Raw genomic sequence first — 25,907 nt, 5'->3', positions numbered from 1 at the left:
GGTACGGCATATTCAGATCCATTCGCAGGATGCAAATTGTTGTGAGGAAAAGGAGGGGACTGTTTCTGAAGCCGTAGTGTCTCCTGATTAGTGTGCTGTGCCATTAAATTCGGGTTAGTATTCAGAAACTTTTCAACTGTACAAAAAGGCATGTAACATCTTTTTACTAGAAGACGCTTTGGCACCAGTGGTTTTGACAGTGTTTCAATTTACAGTTTTTATGGAAATTATTAAAAGAATTAGGCTTTGGGTTGCCATTATGTACATCACAGTTCTCAGGAAATTTTTTGAAGATGCATAGCAATAGTAAGGTTTTTTTATTAGTGATATCTTATAAATTGTCTCGTGGGTGATATCATCTTGTAAAACATTGTCTTTTAGTAATTATACTGTCATTTTATGTTTTTAATAATAAATACTGAAGTATTTGTAATTGTGAAGACTCTTACTTAAAAACAGTCTCAAATTTACTAAAATTGCAATGGCTGCCTAGAACCAAAAAAGACATCATGCAGTTACTTAAATATGTTTAAATTTTTAAAGAAATAAAATGTTGGTTTAGTTTATCTGAAGAATCTCTTCTACTTTCTCCTGCATTACAATGTTGTTTTCCCCTCCTGTATTAACTGGCAGGTGTGTCCCAGCACCCTTGCAGTGGACAAATGTTATCTCTGTACCATATGTCAGTTCTCTTCTAAGGGTTGGCTGGTAATAAACGATGTAATGTAGGGCTGTGTTTTGCTGTAAAAATGTTACTGTTGAAGTGCAAACAGCTTTTCTGAGCTGCTTTCGTTCCGTCTCGCTTTCTCCTCCAGTCTAACAAAGCCAAGAATATGTAAGAAAGTGAGTGCTTGAAATTTTATAAACTGTTTATATAGTAAATAATTTGTTGGAAATAGGACTTTGTTGTGTTGCTAATTGAATTTCACTGAAATGGGCTTTAAGAGTTGAAGAACTAGGCATGTATACCTATTACCAGTTTCATTGACATATTCTGCTTTTATATAGCTCTTTGCATATGTGTAAACAAGGTAATTAAGATGCTGTTATTTCTGTATGTTTATGAAGTGTGTTTAGTGCAATCCCAGCAGTAAAAACTCGTTACCATGTATCATCACTGATTGCCTCATTTTGGCTGACAGACAGTGGCTGATTTCACTTCATTGCAAGTATGTGGACAAAACTATTAATGTAAAAGTCTTTGGACAAAAAATACTAGTAATTTCAGAAGCCATAACTGAACTTCTTCTGACCAGATACCCTTGCTTTTCCTTCCAGGTTTTTCCTTTCCAGGTTTTCTTCCCTGACATGGGGAATTCATAGGTATCAGGATAATCATACAAAATGACAGTTTTTTTTTTTCTTTTTTTTTTTTTTTTTTCCCCAGTAAACATGCCTAAGACCATCTTTTCTTAAGGAGATACGATTTGTAAAAGCAGTTGCTCAGAGTTTTGAGGCCGTGGTCAGGTAGTAAATAATGGCCTGATTTTCAAGTTCCTGTTTACTTTTGTTTTGAGCAAGGACCTTAAGCAGTTCTCAAAGTACTTCTTCAGCTTCACAGAAGTCAATAGGAGCTGTTGGATAAGTAAAGTTACTTTCCTTTGAAATCTAAGTGCAAACTGTTAAAGAGTCTGAGTTTGCAAGTTTGCTTTTCAATGATAAACACAGTCAAAAGCTGAGATTCTGCAGTACGCTGGCTAAAATGCCATCAAAGCATTAACATAACTGTTAACAGCATTTCAATGAATTCTCCTTTTGTTAGGATTGGTGCTTTTTCTTCCTTTGTCTCTAAATATGTCAGAAAAAAATACTGTGTATATTAACGGACTAATTGCATTATCTTCTTTTTATCTGAAAAATATCTTTTTATATCTTCTGTATTATCTGAAAATATTTATTGGGAATGAAATTGGTTTGCCAGCTGAATATATGAATTTACAAATATAGTTGTGAGATACAGTTTTTTCCAAAATCCTGATAAAAGGATACATCTTGGTAAATTATCTCAGCTGAAAAGGTGACTATTCTTTCTAGAAGGTTTTGTTATTTATAATAGTATAAATGTTGTTTGTGGATTTGTTTTAATAAATAGAAATGGGAAGAAGTACATGATGGTTTATATTTGGATCTAACACCACAGAATATGAACAGCATTCTCCTTTCTTTGAATATATTGTGTGATAGGTGGAGGAAACATTTAGAAGACCATTACTACAATATTTCAGATGTCTTTTTATAAACAGCATTATATATTCAGGAGAGTATAGCAGAATACACAGAATGGAAAATAGAGTGGAGTATTGTGGAATATGAAGTCTAGGAAACATTTGTATTTAAAGGTCATATTTTTTACTATTTATCTTCTGTCCATAGTCACTATGTATTTTCAATCTTTGCAATCAATCTACTGCTGAGTTCATCTGAGATGTACACACATACAAGAAAATGCTGTTTGAATCATTTCTTCTTTTCTTTCTCTGTTTTAGGACTAAAGCCAAAGGGCGCTTTGTCAATTCATGTGTAAATACATTTTGTTGTTGTTTGAAAGTGCTGCATGCAGAGTGAGTGGGATGCTGCAGAACTTGTAACTCAGCAGGTCTCCCAGCAGCTAAATTTGAGGTTGTAAAATCAGTAGCACGTCAGAAAGGACCAGAAGGAAATGTGCCCCTTGGCTTTTCTTTTTATAGTTCTTTGAATTGAGGATGACCCTTACTATTCCAGTTGGCGTAATCTTGGTGGTGTCTCGCACAGTCAGTGTGCAAACCAACAATATGGTCACAGTCCTGCCAGGTTTCAGTCAGAGCTGGCTTGGAGCTGTAGTCCTTTTAGGCTTTCTTTGGATGCATGAGCGTGCTTGATACCGTGAATAATTTGCCCTTGAGTCATGCAATGACATTGAGTATTAGTACCCTTCTTATTAGCCCTTTCATTAGTGGATTTAGCAGTGGTGTATGCTTTGTTCTCTGGAGCGTTCTTTTGAATGAGTCACGAATTTTCCATGCCACATACCCAGGTGCTGCATGTGTGTAAAGTTCTTTTTTTGGTGCTAACCAACCAGTTGCCCTCAGGTATGATTCTGGGCAATGCTCACTCAAGGCACCTCTCCCTATAGGCAGTACATAGAAGACAATGTCAGGATTGTCGTCTTCTGCCCTGCAGAGATCTCTAACACTGTCCTACTGACTAAATCACCAATGACAAAGCCAGGCCAATGGTGATGCCATGTGCAACATGCCTTCGCTAAGAGCAGTCATGGATTCAAGTCATTTTGGGCCATTTGTCCTGGCTTTGCCATCTCTGAATTGGATGCCTTTAGAAACGTAAAGCTAGCCTTCGGGTATCTCCAGTAGGCCATCTTAATTCTATAGATACTATCACTGACCCTTTCTCGCTAATATAATTCTGTTGTCAATGGTGTTTCCTGGCTGCTATACTTGAAGGTGATGAGGAAGTACAGAAATTGGGGACACATCAACTGCATTGATATTTTGTGCAAATGTGAGACAGCGCGTACACTAACGAGCTTGCTTTTTGCTCTTCTTCATTACTTAGATCAGGATCTCCATTAATTTACTCTTGTCTGAGAAAACCAAAATCAGGGACCAGTTTCTTGTCAGACCAAAAAAGAATCCCTATAGGCTGTATTTACAATACATAGACTGAAATAGCACATTGCACACGTGCATCAGTGTGTTGTAGCAGGAGTGCTAAAACGAGGCTCTTGATGAATTGCAAGATGCTTACAAACTGTGTATGTTTTGTAGCTGCAGATGGCTGCTTTATGATCCTTTTGCATCAGTTATTAAATCTGCCAAAATGTTCATCACAGTTGCTCTATAATAGTCTTTCTCTAGCTTGTACCTGTTAAACTATACGTTTACATGCAATTTATACACATCGATCTGCATTTCTGCTTGCAGAAAGCCTTACATAACTGACACAGCAGACAGAAGCATACAGGCCATTTTGGAATAAATTTTGCACCTAAATGGTATTCAGTATAGGGACAGTTTATCTTCAGTCTGCACAATGAATATGGTGTAATTTACACAGTGCAGGCAAATAACTGTAATGTATTATAAAATTTAATTGTACATACCAAACTAATAAAAATCAGAAGCAGGACCAAGCATTTTGCAATAGATAACTAGGCAAGAGTAGCAAATCTTCTCAATATATCATAGATATTGAACTTAAATATTTTACAAACTTGTACTATTCGTATAAAGGCAGCATTCCAAAGATATATGCAGAACTGCTAGATTAAAAGTAATACCAGATGAAAATGAAAGTTTTAAAAAGAACACATTATCAAGAACAGGAGAAACACTGGTAGTTGTTCGGATTCTGTATTTCACTGTGCAGTTAAGGCAGGACTGGAAGTTGTACCCCAAAGTGTGACTTCGTATTACTGGGGCAGCTTTAGAAATAACAGCAGTTCCCAATTCCACTGTATGCTAACCACCTCCCTCCCTTGCAGAACTAGGTTTTGCTGAGAAGTTTACAGGAGTACACCAACAAGACAAACTGTTCTCATTACTTTTTGTGCTATAAGTGGATGAAAAAAATATGATCTGCATAACTGACCAAGGTTAAAACATCCAAAACCTGTGCAACGTGTGTTTCGGTTCTTAGTCATGGGCAAAGGCGATTCCCTTTATGCCATAGAACTCTTGAGGTATTTTACCCTTCTGTCTTGGGTTACTTTTATGTTATATTTCTGATTGTACTACAGAATATTAAGACTGAGGTTGTACAATGAAATATGCAGGAGGACTCTAGTTTTCCCAGGAAATGTTGTGGATACTAGTAGCACTTACAAGAGGAGGCAAAAAGAATTTGTTTTAATTTTCAACCTGAAAAAAAATGTTGACAAGAAAAAAAAGAGGTGGAATCCAGCAGAGTAAGGCAGAGAGCAGTGTCTTGAAAAACATTCGGGAAAAGACAGTCTGGTATTTGCAGCACAGCGAGACAAGGTTGTGGACTTGCTTATGGCCGTGCACAAGGATTCCTACTTCATGGTCTGTGCATTTAAAACCTGTGCAGCAAAGAAGTATGTTCAAGCAGCAACATGGACATTATCCATGATAATATAAAATTACTCTTTCTGAAAAACCCACTTGCTATTTTCAATCTCTGCTGTGGCTCAAAGCTAAATATTCATTTCTGTAATGTCACCCATGGATATTTTTTACAGTGGTTATTTCTATGAATATGTTCTTCAGCCTGGTTCAGATCCCTAAGTTCCAGCACCCACCGTGTTGTCCAGGTGGTCCAGAGCAACATCTCTTTCCCAATTTGTGCCAAGGTCATGATGATCTTGTAGCTACCTTTAGTGTCCCATCACTCCCATTTCCTGAGCCGTGAATACTCACAGGCAACCCTATTCAGGCCCCCAGATTTCAGGCTCTACCATATTATATCCTTCTGCTCATGCTGCCTGATCTGGCTGGCTCCAGAAAAGAAGGCAGGGGGTAAACCACGTAATCTCACCTGCTTTGTAGGAGCAGATGGAAGCAGATGGAAACTTTCAGACAGGTCCCAGCAAAAGAGAAAAGCCCAAAACAATATGGGTGGCAAATGCGTAGCTACTGAAAGTGTGAGAGTCCTGCTTTGGTGTAGGGCTCTGCATGTGGGCTATGCTTCCTAGGCTGCCTTTTGATTAATTTTTGATGCTCAGCTTACCTTTCAGCGTTGATGTGCTGGACACACCATCTGTTTTTAAACATAAAGCTCGGGTCCAAAATGTAGCATTTGATTTTCTACATATGGAGTCACTGAAGTTCCAGCAAATACCTTCCACAGCCACCTGCACTGTCCACAAGCAGAACCTGGTCTGCCTGGTGTACCTTGTCCAGCCTACTCTACTCATGTTTAGCAGCACTGAATAATGCCTTTTCAGCTGACCAAGGACCGGGAATTTGGATGAGTTGCAGTGGCCCACAGCAAAACCTCAGAGCTGTTGGCCTCAGAAAGGAGTAAAGGATCTGTGGAAATAGCTGATTTCTTCTGCTCAGCAGTTTCTCTGCTTCTGGGTGGCCATAGGTAAACAACCCCTGCTCCAGAAGGCATGAGAGGAAAACCACAGCCCCTTTTGCTGTGCTGATGTCTCTCTCCTCTAAGCCCAATACACGAATTCTTTCTTTTTCGCTTTGGCCACGTTTGCTGTCTCTCTGCTAGCTCTGGAGAGGTTACCGTGATAACTCGGGGAGGGGGAGCTGCTCTGTGGTATGATTTCTCCTTGCCCTCCACCAGCTCTGCAGACCCAAAGAGCAAGGGTGAGCTGTTCTCCGCAGCGCGGTTAAACACCCTGAGCAATGGATGTCGCGGGGCTGCCAAAGCCATAACTTTTATGTGAAGAAAAGTCAAGATCTGTCAGCTTCAAACATCAACGGTGTCCATGTGAAACAGGAAGGTGAGAAATTTTTCAGAGCAATCCAGTCCACAGCAGGTGGAAGTGGAAGAAACATTGACTTTTTCAGACGCTCCCCTGAGCAGACTGTGAAAAGGAAGCACAGACTTCGCAGAGAGCAAATGAAGGAGCACTGAAATGAAGGGACAAATGCAGGAGAAGAATGTTTCTGCATGCACTTACGTGGAACTTTGTCAAATCTATTACTTCCTGAGAGAAACTAATGTTACCCATTGAATGATAGGCTGAACTAAATGCAAAAGAACAGGACACTGAGTTTGAAGTCAGCACACGCTATTACATCACACAGAGACTTTGGTGGAAGTTTTTCAATTATAGATCTCTGAGAACAATTATCGTCATCTAGAAGCATAATTTCTGCCATGCAACAGCAGAATTCTTTGATTGACCGTTGCATCTTGAGCCCATAACCACCCCTGTAAAGGACTGGAAGCTCTCCTTGTGCAAGGGTAACATGAAACCTTCCAGGTGGAACACAAATTGCATTTTAAAGAATGTGTGATGGAAGCTTTTCCAAATGGATCGAGTCTTTAAAGAATTTCACAAGATTTGCATTACTCGGTAGTGTTCGGTTGCAAGCCTAGACTGTGAAGTCCGTCGTCTCCCAAACAAATTCTCCAAGAGTTAATTCTGCTTAGGAAGTGCTGAGATCAGAAGTTATGTAAAGGTCACTGTGTACTTTGAAGAATTTCTGTGGTGAAAAGTACGATTTTGCTGAGTCAAAACACATTATTATATTTTTGATACTAAGTATTTTAGTACTTAACATTTTTCTGTGGAATGCATGAAGGATTTTTTCCCCTCTTTTTTTCTGAGAGTTGTAACTCCTTTTGTAGTCACCCAACCTAACTAACAAGGTGGCTAGAGACACCTTACCAAGTATGTGGTTAGCAGGCACTATCACAGTCATCCTGTCTACATTCCAACTGTGTAAAGGTCATTAATAAGACACCTAATTTCTAACAGTTTGCCCTAATGAAGATTTGCAGGTTGCATCCCTTTTAAAGAGAAGCCATTGCCAGTTTGCAACTGAAGAAGAGAGATTCCTTCTTTGATCAGAATAGTCTGTTGTATTATTAAATAGTAATGGTCAAGTCAGTTCACTGTTGTTGGGGGAAAACTGCAAGGAAAGGCTTTGCTCTAAGTTGTTATTCTAACTATTGCTTCTTTTTCTCTGCTTTCAGAGGCTGGCAACAAGAAGCTAAAGAGCACGATACAGAGAAGCACAGAGACGGGAATGGCAGCAGAGATGAGAAGTCGTATGGTTCGACAGCCAAGTCGGGAGTCCACTGACGGCAGCATAAATAGTTATAGCTCTGAGGGCAAGTAAGTGGCATTAAAAATATCAGCAATGTAGGAGAAGTTTCTTGTCTTTGTAAGAAAACTTGGGATGTGAACAGAGGTCCCAGCTCTGGCTGAAGGGGATAGCTCTGCGTACAGATTCTTCCTCTTGAAACATTTGCAAAACTGAACTATTTTAGGCATGTAACACAAATGTCTTGAAAACTGAAATTGAGAGAGGACTTCTTAAGGATTCACATTTTCCCTGTCATCCGGTGAGGCATTTTATTCATCAAAAGACAACTAAATTCAGACCGCGTTATTCAAAACAAAACATAGGGGTACTTTTTCTTTGAGTTATGTTTGGATTAACTCAGAGTTAAACTTCAGATGTTGTATGTAAATCCCTGTGATATGAAACTCTGTTCAGTAATACTATATACAAAGAAAGTTTAGTCTGGAGTTAGTCCAAGTCTCTTATTGAGAACTGTAAACCCAGAGTCCAGCTGCCCCATCAGCTGAAATCAGGCAGACAACGGTGGGGAATGGGCAGCTGTTTTCATTCACTGCTGACTGACTCAATATGTAGGAAAGGAGAACAAAGGCAGGTCTGACACAAAACTGTGCGTGAATAGTCCAGTCTCCTCACAGCTCTCAGTGGGACTCTACCCTCTGTGCCAGGGCACAGTGGTCACTAGGAAATTCTTAGAAGATGCCTCCCCACAAAAGAAGAAACCAGGGGTAGGCAAATTGCACCCTGTAGACCTGGAAAAAATGAGAGATTGGGACTTTTTTGTCTTCATCTTTTTATACGCTTACCGTGTTACCACAATTGCTATTGCACATTGTATAAGGCACGAAGAGCCAGGGGCAGCCATGGTGGTGGCAAGGAGCTGTGTAAAGGTGCAGTTTCTTCATCATCAGATGATCTCACCACCCTCATTTTTTTACAGTGAGGGTGGTGAGGCACTGGAACAGGTTGCCCAGAGAACTTATGGGTGTCCCATCATTGGAAATGTTCAAGGCCGGGTTGGACGGGCCTTTGAGCAACCTGATCTAGTGGAAGGTAAGGGGGTTGGAACTAGATGGTCTTTAAGGTCCCTTCCAACCCAAACCATTCTACGATTCTTTGACAAATCTAAGAATTGCAAGAGCCATGTAAGAAAACAGGCTCTATCATGAATAACTCAGAGTAAATAAGCATTAGATGAAGAGTGAAGGACAAGAGTAAAATATCCCAGTATTTCTCCCGCTATGACTCTATGATAGGGCATTACCTTTACTCTTTCAACACTCCATCCTGCCATCCTCCTTCCTTTCTTTGTGCTGCAGTGTCAGTCTGTAAGGCACCAGTCACTCGCCGTGGAGGCAAAGGGCCCAGTAAACTGGACCCTGCTAAGGTGGAGCTGGGGGAGCCTGTTTCCCTGGTTAGCAGTATGGGAGAGGTGGGAGCCCAGCACTGACAGTGATGATCTTTTCAGGGGAACAGCTTAATCCTCTGCTCCACCCTCAGAGTGTGTAAACAGATTTGGCAAGGCTGGGGCAGCCAAGGTCTGGATCTGGAGGTCACAGCAGGCATCTGAAGGACAGAAACTGCAAGGTAGACCCTGAAATTGTTGACTTGAGAATCAGTCTCTGAGTAAGGCAGTGAAGAGAGCAAGTGTGCTTGCTTCTTATTGGGACATATTGCAGGCTGGGTGTGCATAGCAGGACTTAGTTTGAAAATTGTCCTTTAGAACTAGGTCCACCTTCAAGGTAAAGTGAGCTATCACAAGGTGGTAGTCACACGATCTGTATCTTATGTCTTGTTTCTGCCTCCTTAGCTCCTGTGCCTGCTCCCCATCTCTTGTTCCAGCACCAGTTCTGCCTCTGACAATTCTCCTTACCTCTCTCAGGGCTCTCATACAATAGATTTCTTCACATCTGACCATGTTTGTCCTGCTTTTTTGATCCATACTTTTGGCGCTGGCTCCCTAACTTTTCACTATATTTCTGTCCCAGACTTTGGTTTAATAGAGTTACCAGCTCTTCTGGTTGATTCCTGTTCCTCAGTATACCTCAACTTCATTGAGGTTGTAAACCTCAATGCAGGTTTGCAAACCTGACTGCAAACCCAGTTCGCACTTGACCTTAGCCTTAAACACTGACCCTGATCTCCACGTCCCTATTCCAATCTCTGGCAAGAGTAAAGAAACAGTGACGCCAGTGAAGTGAGACCACCACCAATATCAAACAGTGGCTCTGAAGGGAAGCCCAGGAGAATGGGCCAAAGGAGGCAGGTAACAAAACTCAGGTGAAACAGTTAAATATATCTTGCTGCAATGAAGGAAGAGAAACATTCCTTAAACAGGACACAATGCCATAGGCAAAAGGGATACCAGAGGGCTCTGTTCTTTGTGGCTTAGAAAACTTCTCTGAAGTCTTCTGTTTTTCTATGATTCTGTGATTTAGCTACAGACCAAATCCTCAGATGCTCTGCAAACTTGCATGAGTTTGGTAGAACAATGTTAGTTACAGCAGCTCTGGGTTTAGATTGCAGTGAATGAAAAATGTTAAACACAGAGATTCTTATAAGAAAGATGACCAATAAAACAATTTTCTACTGTTTAATCACTTCCCCCACTTGCATCACTGGCTTATTTGTAGAACATAAGTTGGACGCAGCTGCAAGGTGGAAGGAAAGGCGCACAACTGCATCACATAATCAGGGGTACATGCACTGTGCCACCTGATCCTAAAATCCTCTCCCTCTCTCCCTCCTTCTTCTGGGACTTTTTCGAACATTAGAAATGTCACCTTTAACTTCAGATGTTATTTCTAGTGTGAGCAGGAATCAGGTTTTGATAGCACATTGTATTCAGAATAGCAAAGCTGTTTGCTAGGATTTTCCTGTCTCTTGTGAGATTCCCATCAAAATCAGTGAGAGCTTGACTTTGGTCGTTTTAGTAGTATTTTGTCCATAGTTCACTCTTGACATTACTGTAGGCGGGTAATCATGACAATTAGGAAATGCTTAAGTTTGCACAGGCTACTTTTCCTTCCTTGTGTGTGTACATTATCATACTGACTTTACTTCCAGGATCACATAGTTTATTGACAGTATCATGCTCATCCTGCATTTCATAAGACCAATTAATGTGTAGCTCAGCTGAGAAAGCAGATTCCTACAGTACGTACCCCAGGTACCATGTTGCATTCTTCTGCTTGGCCCATATCTGGAGTTAATGAATCAGAATTAATACACATTAAGGTGAATGTGTACTTCATAACCTTCAGATGTCTGAAAATTGAATATTTTCAATGTTGTTAGTCATTCCATAGCAAAATGTAACATGTTTGGGGGGAAAGGCCAAAGAAATGAGCAAGAAACTTTTCATAGCAGGGGCAAGAGTGAACAAGTAGCGCTACTGGGGAGAAAAGCAGACTGTGTGCCTTGTCAGAAAGGGTGGGCTTGAAGCTGCATCTCGAGGTTAGGTGAATGCTGTGACTGGTGGGCTCACGGTTGAACTGCAGACCTTGAGGTTCTTTTCCTCCTCCATCTAAAGAAACCTTCTTAAAAAAAAGTTTTCTTAAAATTAAACTTACGTGAAAAGCTTACCTTTTTGTAAATCAGAGTGTTCTAACGAAAAGCACTGTGCTGATATTTTCTGGCCAGCTTTAGTTGCAGGCAGTCACTTAGGCAAGCATAGTAAAATCAATTAGTCTTGAAGAGAGGAATGGGCTTTTCCTATCCAACGAACTGGGGTTTGCAAAGAGTTTTCAGTGTGAAATGAGTGACTGGAGCACGTAAGCCTGATCTGTGGAAATCAAATTTTATTAGGAAGTTTTGTTATCATTTTCTCCAGTCTAACAGGGAATTTCCTTTGAGGGACAAGCAGGTACAGAGTGGTGGATGGCCTGCTGGATAAGATGCTATCTAGACTTGGTTCAAAGTCTGTTCTTCTGTTCCTCATAATTGTGATGAGGAAGTCAAAGCTGAGTCTCCCCACCATGGATCATTCTTTCTCTCTCTTTTTTTGTTTGTTTGTTTCTTTTGTTATTGTTTGGAGACTATATATCTATCTAAAAGAAAGTGGAGATCCTGGAATACAAGAAAGCAGCTTGGAAAAGCACATATCGTAGAATCATAGAATGGTTTGGGCTGGAAGAGACCTTTAAAGCTCATCTAGTCCAACCCCCCTGCAGTGAGCAGGGACATCTTCAACTGGATCAGGTTGCTCAGAGCCCCGTCCAGCCTGACCTGGAATGTTTCCATATATTCTGTGCTGATGTATTACAGTTCAGTTTGTGTCCTGAAAGAGGGGTGGGTACCAACTGTAGATCCAGATGTGGCTACCAGAATATTTTGGCTAGGGAGTGGCATTAGCTCTAATCAACACTACTACTACCTGCCAGTTTACTGCTTCATTAAACAGCTGCAGCAATCAGATTAATTTAGTGTATACAACTGTTTTCCCTTTTTTGTTCTAACTGATAAGGATGGGGTTTGGATGTATGTATAGATATAAAACAGTATTACAAGGCAAAGCAAGCATTCAAGAATGAAGAATGATAGACTATTAAAGTTCATGAGGCTTTTTATGTTTTCTCATACAAGGTCACTCATAGTTTATTCGCTTGTCAGGCCCTTCACTAGGCTCTCACCTAGAGAACTCCTTAGCCAGAACTGTTTTATGGACTACTTTGGGCCCATGTGCAGAATTTCACTACACTTCTTTGGGGTCCACGGGAGACAGCTCGTTCCTGATGCTGCAGAACAATTTGTGGTTGCACATCCTGAGCTGCTTGCTTTGTATCAGTAGTAATTTTGAGGTAAATACTGTAGGACAATAGAAATTAATCCTGTTCTTATGCTTAATCAGCTTTTATTTTGTCTTCAGCTTAATATTTCCTGGAGTACGGCTGGGCGCTGACAGTCAGTTTAGTGATTTCCTCGACGGACTTGGACCTGCACAGTTAGTAGGCCGACAAACGCTAGCAACCCCTGCCATGGGTAAGAATAATACATTCTCCTCTGTTAAATGAAAAATAAGCCAATTAACTAATGCACACACTGCCAGACTACAGCACCAAAAAGACTTTTACGAAGTGGCTTCCTTCACTGTAAACATGAAGGTCCCATACGCGGTCACTGATATTCCTAGCACGCTAGCATCCAAAATGAGATGAGAAACAGTATTTGCTCCATTTGAGGTGTCAGCTAATTTCATTTGCAATTTGAAGATAGGGGTTGCACTTCCCACTCAAAATTATTGTGGCTTCTCCAATTGTAGTTCACTGCAAAATCTCAGCTGTTCAGAGTTTATATTTACTTTCCACAGATTATATTGGATGTGACAGACAGTTCCTGGCCAAACTCTGCACTTGTCCAAACTTAGTTCATCTAACCCCAGAATGTGAAACTTCTGCCCACATTTACAATGCCCAATAATCAGTTGCTGATAAAGCCAGTCTTTGTCATGAAAGAGACAAAATCCTTTCCTACAGCAGCTGCCTGGGGCTGTCTGTGATCTTCTCTGTGTTCCAGACCAGTCTGTATTTATTTCCCTTTAGTAGCATTAGCTGTACCTTGGTTATAAACAGAGTATGAGTGTATAAGGTGTTCAATAGTGCAGTGCTGTGTAGGTATCCTGGGAAAGGTTTGATTTTATTTTTTTTTTTTTTTTGCTTATATATGAGCAATTCTTTGACATGCTTTAGGATGCTAAGTGAGGAGTCCTTGATCCACTACTTTAACCATACTTCTCCTGCTGGAAATTATAAATGGCCAATGCTTCAGTACAGCTCTCTTGGGAGAATCAGCTTCAGGAAGGGCTACTGAGCCGCTTCTGAAAAAGGAGAGAGAAACAGAAAGAAAAATTGCAGAAGAGAGTGTTTCCCTCCCAACTTGTGAGCAGGAGGAGACAGAAACTTTCTTGAGAATGCTTTGAGTTACCCCCTAAGTCAAGGGCTGCTGTGTAAGTCCAAGTAACTTCTACTTACTGGTGCATTAATAAGCACCAAACTTGTTAAATCCATATTTTTTATTATTATTTTGAAAGAGGAGGTATTTGTGAGATGATTTGCCCAATAAAAATCTAAGTTGCTCTACTGGTACGAATGTAAGGGTCTAGATTTCTTCCGTCTCTTTATTTTAATCCTTTTCTAACTAAATATTTTTCTGCAGATTACTTGAGTAGTACATTTGTTTTCACCTCTTAGAACTGCTTTATTTACTAAAGGCTCAAGTTTTGGCCCCCAAAAAAGCACTCAATCAAGCTTTTTAACAATTTTCAGAAGACCTTCTATGTGGTACCCTTTCACTAGTGACGATTTGAAAATGTTTGTATTATCGCTCCCCCTTCTGGTTCCCTGTTGCATGTTTTATTTTGGATAAGCGATACAGAGATGTGCTCTTAAAAAGGCTTGTTGGAATTTTCCTGTGAACTATTTTTAGTGCAACACAGGGCTCTGTTTATTCAAGCAAAGTTTGATTGATAAAGAAATGTTCCCTGCTGCTCTGTCATACCTCAAGTACCAAGGTCTAAACACTGCTTTAATATACTGTTAGACAAGCATGTGAAAAATCGCATGCCCAGTTAATTTCAAAATGCTGTCTTTCTAAATCCAGACCCCAAATTCTGTAGTTCAGGACCATCTATTCGTGAGCGTGTTTTTCTAGACAGTTGGAGTTTACATGTCAAATACATACATATTCATGTGTTTCATGGATATATGCGTAGTTCATTTATTTGCACAGGTGTCACGTAGCTGCCCATGTCATCACACTGTGCATTGTTTATTCTAAGTGGCCTGTTAGATTTCTACCCAGCTGATTCCATGATATATGAAACCATAGAGATAGAAAGCTTTTGCGCATCAGCCCATAGTTCACGTCCCTTCCATTTTGTTGATCTAGATCAGAACAGTGCTTGGTCTCGGACTAAGTAGTTTCCTTTTTCTGCAGGAAATGTCATTTGTCAGAACTCAGGCAGGGAAAAAAGTTTGACTATTTAGTAGCAAAAGCTGCTTCTTATTTTAACGTGTTGCATCATTTTATTCACACCAAAAATGGGTGTGGAATATTGATAAAAAGAGGAAAATTGTCACCCCTGTACTTGTTGGAGACCGTTGCAGAAAAAAGACCTCTTTTGAGCTCCTGAGGGGCAGGGCATCATTCTCTGAAGCTGTGCTATGCCTGCGTGCCTCGTGCGGCTGGCGCCTCTGCCTTACGCTGAGGATCCAGTCAGACAATTGTAGTTACAGAAGAAGGTTTCAACGTTAGCCTCTACCAGCAGTTCTCCTTCCTCCTTCACCAGACAAGGAGCCTTTGCACTGCCAGCTCTTGCGTCTCAGCTTGGAGGCAGAAACTTCCAGCCGAAGGGATTTCTGAACATGAGTTTGGGTTTTAGGCTCTCTGAGTGTGGGACTGCTGTCAGGGCAGCACATGGCAGTGACTGGCACGCTGGAGCAACAGTCCTAGGTGCGATGTCTCTAGATAATTTGCCAATGCAAAATTAAAGGTGTGGTGGTTATACCATAGTGTTGCTGTGAATTTGTCTGCTTCCATGGATCAGAAATACTGAGCTCTGATATAAACCATACACCAAGAGAGGGCACTGTGCTCCCTAAGTGCATATCTTTTAGTCGTGGTTTAAGGATGGGAAAATTAAAGGGATCAGGAGGAGAGGTGACAAGCACACTAACGCAGCAGACTAGTAGCAAACTAGTCTTTCTGTTTCTCACTCTCATACCCTATTTTCTGGGGCGCACTGCTTGTCTAAAATCTGGGCTTCTTTCTTCTCCCTCTCAGGTGACATCCAGATTGGAATGGTGGATAAAAAGGGCCAATTAGAAGTAGAAGTCATTAGAGCCCGTGGCCTCACACAAAAACCTGGCTCCAAATCTACCCCAGGTAAGGAAAAAAAAAAGACAATACATGAACAGAAAACAAAAATATGAAATATGTTGATGAGCTGGGGATCGGAGACTTTTTAAGCTCCTCGTTAGCTGTCACTCCATTTACATTTTTTTGGTTTGCTTTTCAACAAGGAATGTGTGCGTGGAGATATCCTTGCTACCAATATCCAATTTTTACTGCCTTGCATCTGCCAGTTGCATGCCACCTTCCAAGGAAGGATTTTCAGCAGCTCAACATCCGTTCTGGAAGGAACATTTGCAGAAATATTTCTGCGTATCTTAGGCAAGTCATATATCTCAGAGGGGCTTTGTCAATGTAGATGAAGTCCTTTGTGTTTGTTCCACGTCAAAACAAGAGGTGGAGAACAGATGAAAGTGCTTTGAACAAGGAGCTTAACAAACCCACCACATGCCAGGATCTTCTGTATGCAACAGTGCTTCAGGAAGACAGCAGGTTGTGCTAGTGCCAGTGTCAATAATTTGTATAACGAATGAGATTTAATATTGTAACATTTTATAAGGACATTTTTTGACGTTCTAATTATTTACAGAAATCTTTGTTAGAGGAGATTTATAATTGCTACCGGAACCACTGCTTACTGAAACAACTGGAGCAGTTGTTTTAGATAACATTTTGCCAAAATGGTTCTTTACAACCTCCTTAGGAGCCGAAGATGAAAGAGCAATTAAGGTCTGTTATTGGAATGACTTAGTTTAAAATATTCCTTTCAATGAAACATGAAAGTCTTATTTTTGTTAAATATCTCTGACCCCTAAACATGCATAGAGACTCCAGAGTAGCTAACAGGGACAGTTAAATCCTGGCAAAAGAAAGTGTTTTTAAAATGACAGGCATGCATGAAACATAATTGTTGTTAGTAACATCTTAGATCATTACATTCAAAGTTTATAAAAATCAAATTGATTTCTTATGGGCCACGTCATTTATTTTAAGAATATAATTGTATTCAGATTATACAGTGAAGATAATGTGTGTCATTTTCTCTCCACTCAGCTTCCTTTTAAGGCATTTGTCATCCAGCTCAGATGTGCAATGTAGAAGTTTTTAAGTCCAAACATAAAACTCATGATGTTTTGTTTGCAGCTCCGTATGTCAAAGTGTATTTATTGGAAAATGGAACGTGTATAGCTAAGAAGAAAACAAGAATTGCACGGAAGACCCTTGATCCTTTGTACCAGCAGACACTGGTTTTTGATGAAAGTCCACAGGGTAAAGTCCTTCAGGTCAGTTGCTTCTTAATCCCATTTTAGGCTATAATTTGGAGAAGCACTTGCGTGTTTACTTAACTTTAAGCAATATGCATAAACCCATTCCAACTCACTAAGCATTTAATTTTATAAATACCAGCAAACGCATCCTTGTGGCTTGTGGTTTCAGACCTGTGAAATGTCTGGCTGTATTAAACATTTCTCTTTTGTTGACTCTCGCTCCTGTCCTGCCATTAGGTTTTCCCACAAGAGGGAGCAATCTTTCACCCTTGAATAACATTTTCCTTATGCTACACATAACAAGAGCAGGAGTGAACATATGAGCATGGGATTGGGGACAATGCTGAACCTGTATTTTATCTTCTTCCAGGTAATAGTTTGGGGAGACTATGGCCGAATGGACCACAAATGCTTCATGGGAGTTGCCCAGATCCTTCTGGAGGAACTGGATCTGTCCAGTGTGGTAATAGGCTGGTATAAATTATTTCCACCTTCATCACTAGTGGATCCAACCTTGACTCCCCTGACACGCAGGGCTTCCCAGTCATCTCTGGAAAGTTCAACTGGGCCTCCCTGCATTAGATCATAGTAGCAGGTGCTGTCTAATAGAAACATCACCCAGGATGACAGTTGGAACCAGATATTCACATGATCAAAAAACACTGTTGGAGAGAGACAATCACTTCTGTTTTTGCTTGTAGTAGTTATCCAAACATATGTCTGTTTGTCGAGAGATGGCTTAAATTGACAGAACAAAGGTTTATCACATACGGCCAATCTATTCGCGGCTATCACCGATGCTTATAATGATCAAAAAAAAAAAAAAAAAAGAGAGAGAGAGAGAGACACCTTTAGATTCGACCTAAGTCAAAGATGACCCAAACTGGAAGCTCTCACTCTGTTAATAATGTTGTATTTTTTCACATTTTGAGAGAGCCCTCAAGCAGTGTTACCTTCCTGGTGTTTCAGCAGTTTTTCTGTACTTGTCACTTCCACTAGTTTTTTGCCATGTGATTCTGCTAGTTTTGTAGAAGTCCTCACAACGCTAACAGAGACCCTTCCTTTCTTTTTCTAAACCAAACAACAAAGGGCTGAAGCATATCTCTGTAAGCATCGTTAAAGTGTTCAACAGCCACAGTTACGATTCCAGCGAGTTCAAATCGTTTCTCTGTTCTGGTACTTCCAAGTCTCTCACGTGGGAACCCAGAACAAATGGCCAATCTAAGTTATATTCTTAAAAATAAATAATCATCACAGTGCCACTTTTTCTTTGTAAAAAGCAGATATGTTTGCATTATATATAATAACTTTTATGTTTATGATGTTTTGCATGGAAGAATTTTGAAGAATTCTGCAACTACTGCTGGGGACTGGTATAAAGCAGCTTTAGTCTTAATTTTGACATTGAATATGTTACCGGTAATGCAATTTTCCTCCTAGAAATGGAGAGGAAATATTTACGTTTCTGTGTATAAATGTATATTTGACTTCCCAAAATGTTGACCAGGAATGGATTGAGCATATGACACTTTCAGCTGTACCCAGGCTTCTCTGATGTGTGTCGCTTCAGACGCACCTGTCTGCCCTGGATAGAGCATGGTATGAGTTGTTCAATGTTTCACTGGAAATTCCAGTTGAAATATTCTGCACTTACTAATGTTTTTATCAAATTTTAGTTTACATTTCTTTGAGATTGATGCAAGCACAAGGCTTGATTTTTTAACGCAAGATATCTTACTTTTTGGAGAAAAAAAAAGTCAAATTTCAATTTGCTTTTTATTCATTTGAGTTATTCTTGGCCTTGAAATCCCTTGTGATATTCTGTAAATGTGCGAACAACTGCAGATTCCTGCAGGTGCATTGATATGTTTCCCCTCCTTTTACAGGCCATTCAATTTTGTGATCACACAAATAGAGCAGCATGACTTGGAACTGTTCAAAGCTGCATGCACGTTTTGTAAAAAGAGATTAAAAAGGTTATTTAATAATGTATGTTAGTTCCACATAGGCCAGCTTGTATGTTGCATGTACTTGTACAGTTTGCTCGTAATTACTATACTGAAGTAACCAAGAAATCTAAGCCATCCATTTTTCTTATAGACATTTTGCAGGTTTTAGCCAGGCTAGGTCTGTGAGTCTGGTGCTAAATGTCTATAGATGGACTTTATTTTTTACCCTATGGAAAACGTGATGTAGTACGGACCAAATTCCTTCTAATAACTATTTTGGTGTAGATTCCTACTGTGGGGCTGTAACACATGTAGAAACTGTGTACACACTAGGTTTTAATTCATAGACATACTGCCTGCACCAAGTGAACTATTTATTATTACTCAACACGTGGGAATTATTCTGCCCATCTTTCCATAGGGCGCAGATTGGTTACTGCTCGACCTGCTGAGCAGGAAGAACTCAAGCATTGGTGCACTACTACTAGATCCTGTTCTGTCTTAGTGGCCAAAAACCAACTAGCTATAATTCGATAGTACCTTTCTATTTTGACCACTTGTCTTAACACTCCCCTGTGCTTTTAAATGAACTTCCAACTCATGTTATGTAAACATGTTTAATAAAATTTCCTTTTCATGTCCAGTGTAGTAGTTGTGCTCTCTGTATGTTCTGAGGTTCATCTGTGATTCTGCTCGCTGCAGGACTGTGTGAAATGTGTTAAGGAACAGTAAAATGATAAGTAATTTCTATGGTTCTTTTGATTGCTGTAATAGTGTGTGTTGAAATCTGGGGCCGAAAACTGAGGCCTAGTGAAAGTCATGTTTGGTTGGCTTCCTTTTCACCGAGAAAGGAGCCAAATTGTGCTCTCATTCATTGAAGCAGGCAAATTGAAGTCAAAAAGCAAATTTAGCCAAATTACCATCTGGTGAAGTCAAATCAGTTTATTGGAGTTGACTCATGCTGCGACTGCTTGCACGAGGTCAGCGGGGCGGTATGTGTTAGAGCCAGACACCAGCTCTCCATTTGGTGTGTGCTTTAAGATGTGAGAACTCCTGATCTTTTGCACTTTTTAAACCCAGAAATACGCCCTGGTATTGTAATGCTGTTAGGGACAATGCTTTATAGAAATCTACCTGAGAGCAGAATTTGGCACTAAATTTTATTAGAGAAGCAAAGATTATGTACTTTGTTTGATTTTTAGTTTTCCATGTCACACAGATACCTGATCACGATTTAAAAATAACATAAAGACAATATTGCCTCACTTTGAACACTTTTGTTAATTACTTTATTTAACTGAATACATGGTTAAGCTACTGAAAAAAATGAATAATTAAACATGGTAAATCTCTGAACAAAAGGCATGTTATATTTCTGCTTCTGTGTGGTGGGAGTGATCTGTTTAAATACAGAGTTTGTCATACTGTTGCAAAAAGCCTTCAATTTCATAAATCTCATGGCTTCGAATACTGTGTCCAATCCTAGGGTATCTTTTCCTTTCTGATCCTGAGAAATAAGTAAAGTTCAGCATTTGTGATCTCCCGCTCAAGCACAGAAAATACAGCAGCAAAAGAACGTGCTGAACTATTTCCTTTATGGTGTTTCTGATGAACGGGGATCACGTATGCAAAGATTTCAGGAATGAAGTAGTAGACTGTGCTAGGACAGAGAAGTTGTGTGCTGGTCTCCTTTCCCAGGGACTGTTGCCTTTTAAAAACTCATTGCCGAGTGTTGGGATTATAACACACAGATAAATCAGCTTTAGTTCCCTCCTGGTTTTCCCTAGAGAGTGCAGTACTGCCTTATATGCCATACGCAGGGAAAGAGCAAAGATACTGAACTCATAATCCCTGCCATATAATCAGACAGTTATTTTCCTCATGATGAGTAAATGTTCTAAATTTTGCATTGAAATGCAAATTTAGCGTCCCTCTTTGTGGGCGGAGAAAAAGCTTTTGGCCTTGACCTTTTGTGTTAAGAGAGACATCAGAACTGCTGTGAGTGGGTAGGACGGACAAACCGGAGCTTCATGATCTCCTTCCTTTGTAATTCCCAGAGGAATGATACATGCACTTTTGTTGCCTGTTTTCACTCACAAATGACAGTCCCAAAAGTCGAGTTCAGCCCAGGTATGATATGCTGTACATACAAGAAAAGTTCAGAGTGGATCTTCAGTGGCTGTTCTGCATACTCCAAGATTTTACTTGCAGTCTTTGTCCTCTATGAAGTCGGCTGTTTGCTGCTCCTGTGTAGTCACTACTCTACTGTTCACAGCCCATTTAATTCTAGGAAAAAGGATTATGGGTCTCATACTCTTCTTTTGCCTTAAGTGAAGAAAGTCATGGCAGACAGCAATGTGGCTCACTCTTTCAAGCCCCAAATGCTCACCCTATGTTACCCTACTATAATTCTACAGACACAGAAGAAAGCAATCTGCAAGAAAGCAGATTGTTACTGAAGGATGCAGTTTCTCAACTCAGGTAATGAGTATTCTGGCCATCTTGAGTGATTAAGAACTCTGCAAACATCTATCAAGAGTAACAAGAGTCTCAATTAATACCTCACTCCCAGCCCTGCCATTTTTTCCAGGAGAAAAAGAAAATGCAGGGGCCATACATGTGTTTTCTCAGTGTCTGCATGGATGACCATGTGTGCTGGTAGTTAAATACCATGGTGATGAATGAGGTAGTGTTTGGCAGGCATGTCACTTGCATCAAATGTTCTTCCAAATTTCATGATCCAAATTTGTCCTACCTGAGGTGCCAGAGGTGGGAGGGGGAGCTGCCTTCACTCCTTCTAGAATCCAGCTGATGATGATGATTCAGCTCCTGAATGCACAGCCTGGTGTCTAACGGAATGCCCCTTGGTTAGGTACTTTTTAGTGGTCGGTATGATTTGAAGCCGCAGTTGTGCATCAGGACATAAAACCTTCGATGTTCTGCCTTGTTAAGTCAAAGTGTCTAATGCTCAACGCTAGGAGTAACTGAGGGAAAGGGTAAAATGTTGTCAGAATCTGTAATTACAGCGTATCAATACAGCACTTCAGGTAAGGCAGATATTATACAGCAGTATACAGGTATTTATGCCTCAGCTAATACAAGAAAGGCATCCTTGAGAGCTGAGTCCTTTGGAGGTTTCAGATGCTGGCTGCCAGAAGCGAGTCATCTCAGGGTTTCACAGAATCTCACAGGTGGCCTCTGAAAAAATTAACTTCAAAAGGCAATGAGCAGCAGATCATTATTATAATGCTCCTTGGACAACTCAGAATTATTCATTCTGATCACCTTTAACGTGTACAGTTTCAGAGCCCTGCTAAAATACAGTTACAAATCAGTAGTGGCCCGCTTGGTAAAGCACTGGGTCCATAGTAAAAGGCTGTGTGATACCACCATCTGCGTGGGTTTTCACTATGTCTGCAACAATTCATTTAGGTGAAGATTTAAAGTCTTTTTTTCACATTTCCTTCTCATTTGTATCAGTGGGATCTATGCTTCTGGGTGACTCTGACAACCTAGTTATCAGACTCTGCACCTGGATTTTGTGCTGAATAAAATGGGTGTAGGCCTAATTCCCCATCTCACAGACATTGCATATATATGGAAAGAGCAGAACATAGATGTGGAAAAAGCAGTTGTGAGGTCCTCAGAGACTGAGATGCCATAAGATGATCCCATCTTCTTGTCCTGGCTCCGAAAGTCTTTTTTACACTGGTAAGTATCAGGAAGCACTATCTTCCGTACTAAACCTTGTCACTCCATTTCAGCTACAGCCAAATAAAAATTCTTGAGCCACACACCTAAGCAGGACACGGCTGTCATCTTCAGTTTATACCATCCCCTGTACAAAGAGTCCTTCATCCAGCATATGGCTCATGTCTCAGTCTCCTACTCTTCAGAAAGTACAACAGTACTATTACCTCTGCATTTCCAGTACCACCACTTTGTCTTCAGTCCCCGTCACCTGGTCTGACAGCAGGTCTCCAAAGAAGAAAGCTGCCCAGGTACATGCTACAGCACTAATTATAGAAGACAGAATAATCCTATTATTTAGAACAATCTCATACAAGGGTCAGTAAGACAGTTCTAGATATTTTAAGAAATCTTGCCATGCAATTTAACCCAAAAAATTAAGATTTGCAGATCTAGCAAATATAAAACAGAACCTCAATTAAATGTTACGGTGCATACTCAGAAAAGAAATCGGTGTTGGTATCTGTATTTGCATGCTGCAGAAACAATGTCCGCACATAATGCAAACGTGGCAGTATTAGACTAGCACATAGGAGCAAAGACAACCAGTTATTATTTTCAGTAATGCAGAGGGTGAGAGATGGCCAGGAGGGAAATGTTTTCTAAATATTTAGTTACTAAGCAAAGTCTGTTAGAAGCCAGGAGCAGCATTATCCTTGAGCTGCTGTTTGTTAAAGCTGCAGCAAAAGGAACCAAGAGAGCGCCCAAGAACTTCACCCTCCAGTTTTAAAAAGTGCTGTGTTTCTTCCAGTGACAGAGTCTGAGGCTATGTGAGCAACAAAAAGGCAGTGCTTCAAAACCATGTGGAAAACTGCCTGATGATTGTGAAGGCCTGAGAGTGCAGCTGTCCCTGGAACAGCTAGGGAACAAGAGTCTGGATTTAGAATGAGCCCCGAGATGTCCCGCTCACACTACAGGTTGGAAGGGCTCGATGTCTGTTAGCAGCCAATGCTACAGCATTTCTGAGCACAAGTCAACTTCTAACAGAGCAGTTTGTACGTACAGCTTGTCCACACTTTTCAGAGATGGTCTGACATATGCATTGAGTGTGAGCTTAACTTTAAGGGGATGTAAAGGGTATATTTAATTTTAAGCTCAAAAAACTATGTTGTAGAAGAGGGATCTTGCATCAGCTGTCATAAAGCATTGGCTAGGATGGTAAAGAAGTCTGGTGCTCTGTGATGGGTAAACCAATGAGTCAGAAACAGACGTCTGCATGGAGGGCAGGGCAGACTTGGGGAGCAGAGAGGGCAAGGAGGGAAGGGAAGGAAATGGTGCCTCTCTTCCCCTGGCGGGGACAAAAGAGGGAGACACAGGAAAAATAAAGAGGAGTAACAGCTTAGCTCCTGTGTTTTTGACTGAAAGCTCCAAAAAGAAGAAGCATTAACGACTCCTTAAAGCCTCACAGATGGCAGTGGATTTCTTCCTGAAGGGCTGAAGGATTTGGCCCAACTTCCTTGCTTCAGTATTGGCAACAGACTGTCTGGTGGCAGCAGGACTTGTCAAAAAGATATGATGCGCTGTTTTCCTTTCTGATGGGTGACTCTCTAGGAGTTAACCAGGAGGGGAAAAGCAAGTTGGTGGCACAAATAATCTTTGAGTTGCTCTCTACCTAGTCTCAAAAGGCACGTAAAAGCTGTAATTGCTGGGAATAGGGAGTATCAAAAAGCTTTTTGCAAGAGTAGCTTGTTGACCTCTTTTCCTTCTTTTTACCTGGTAGAAAAGGCCCTAAGGTTTGGGAGGCAGCTGAAGTTCAGTATCTGCTCTGCCAGAAGATGTAAGAAATGCCAATTGCCTCCTCTCACACTTTCCCTGGTCGTTGCTCCTGCAAACCATGAAGCAAAGTTTAGTGTAGTTTGGTGCCTGGAGCCTGGACTCAGCTCTCAGTTGCTCTGCTCTGGTGCTGCCACCAGCTCACTTGATTCCCAGGCCTGTTGGTGGAAAAGACCAGCATTCCTAAGCCATTCGTGTTAAAATACAAAAAAAAAAAACCCCAACCCTCGGGCCTTTATCATTCATCATGTGCATGAAAAGATAGAGGAAAGAAACCCATCGCGTCTTCTTTTGTTGGAGAGCTTGAAACAGAATTAAATTACAGCTGCGCCAGAAGTCACTGCTGTGCTATCTATATAACCCTTCAGCTCTGCTATACATGCAGGCTGCTTTGTTAGATTTCTGTTATGCCATTCAAATATTCCCTAGAACAAATCCCAAAATGTGAAGGAGGAGAAGGAGATACATTGCAATGCCAGTGAGCCACTCTTCAGGGCTTAACGTTCTTTTCCCTTTGTTCTTTAGGTGTGCATCTCTCCCCAGCACTAATCTTAGTCTTGTTCTCCCATCACTTGTTTGCCTGATACCACCTCAGAGCTGTATCTGTTGTCTCCAGAGAGTGTACCTGTTGGGTTTGATAACATTTGCATTTCTTCAGCAAGTGAGAGTGAATGGAGGAAAGCAGAGGAGGGTTTTTTAATACCTCGCCTCTCTGGGGCTGCTCTTCCATTTGTACGTGGCTGGTTTAAGACCACTGCTTTCCCCTTGCCATACTTGCATACCTCATACACGCTCTGCATTTTTTATGGACTCTGGATTTGCTTCGCCTGCGCTGAAGAGTCTGGGAATTTCGCCACTGATTTCAATGAGACCGAACCCAAATTGCTTTTGTGACAAAAGGTGACTGACACAGCGCAGCGAGCCTCTTTCGGTGACAGCAAAACAAAGCCAGGAGGCCAGCCAGTGATTCCAGCTGCGCAAAGCACAGAGCCGCATTTTCTCTGTGAGGAGGCGGCGATCCGCGCAGCGATGGCGGAGGTGACAGCCAGCGGCCGCACATCCAGCCGAGGCGCCGCATCCCTGACAGGAGGACGTTGCCTGGCCCGTAGATGAGCCTCAGGGTTTTGGTTTTTTTTATTTTTGTAATGCGTATGCCCTAACAAATAAGTCCGAAAGCTGGTGTTTTCTGGAAAGCCACCCACTTCAGAAGAGCAGCCACGCTGGGCTGTGTGACAGTGATGGTGATGGTGCCGGGGGCGGCTGAGGGGCAGCGAGACGGAAAAACCCGCCGCTGTGGGCGATGGCTAGTCAGCCAGCTCTTGCAAATACTGTCATTTATTCAGGAAAAAAAAACCAACCAAAACAAAACAATGATCTCCTTAGGGACACTTATTTAGAGGACAGCGTCCCGCCGTTGTCGGGCTGCAGGAAAAGGACAAAAAGCCTTCAAATACATTATTCGGCTGAGCGAGCGCCCCGCGGAAGGGCCTCACGGGGCCGCCGGTACCTCAGGAAGGCGCCGGTACCTCACGGGGCCGCCGGTACCTCAGGAAGGCGCCGGTCCCTGAGGGCCGGCCGTTGCCGCCGCCCGC

General features: G+C 41.2%; 1 protein-coding gene across 3 annotated transcripts in view; it reads left to right on the top strand.

Moving 5' to 3' along the window:
- The window catches only part of RIMS1 (regulating synaptic membrane exocytosis 1), a 336,006-nt gene extending 318,328 nt beyond the window's left edge, over window positions 1-17,678 (top strand). For all 3 annotated transcript variants that reach the window (XM_010565784.1, XM_010565783.1, XM_010565782.1), the window contains 5 exons: window positions 7,618-7,759; window positions 12,595-12,707; window positions 15,507-15,608; window positions 16,719-16,858; window positions 17,214-17,678. In XM_010565784.1, coding sequence (XP_010564086.1) covers window positions 7,618-7,759; window positions 12,595-12,707; window positions 15,507-15,608; window positions 16,719-16,858; window positions 17,214-17,432 — 716 coding nt within the window. In that variant the 3' untranslated portion in view covers window positions 17,433-17,678. The remainder of the gene's footprint in view (window positions 1-7,617; window positions 7,760-12,594; window positions 12,708-15,506; window positions 15,609-16,718; window positions 16,859-17,213) is intronic.
- The last annotated feature ends 8,229 nt before the right edge of the window (window positions 17,679-25,907 follow it).

This window comes from Haliaeetus leucocephalus, unplaced genomic scaffold (assembly GCF_000737465.1).
Source record: "Haliaeetus leucocephalus isolate CR32 unplaced genomic scaffold, Haliaeetus_leucocephalus-4.0 Scaffold195, whole genome shotgun sequence".
Lineage (NCBI taxonomy): Eukaryota > Metazoa > Chordata > Aves > Accipitriformes > Accipitridae > Haliaeetus > Haliaeetus leucocephalus.
Note: the sequence above shows the minus strand (reverse complement) of the source record. Positions and strands in the feature narration are given on the sequence as shown.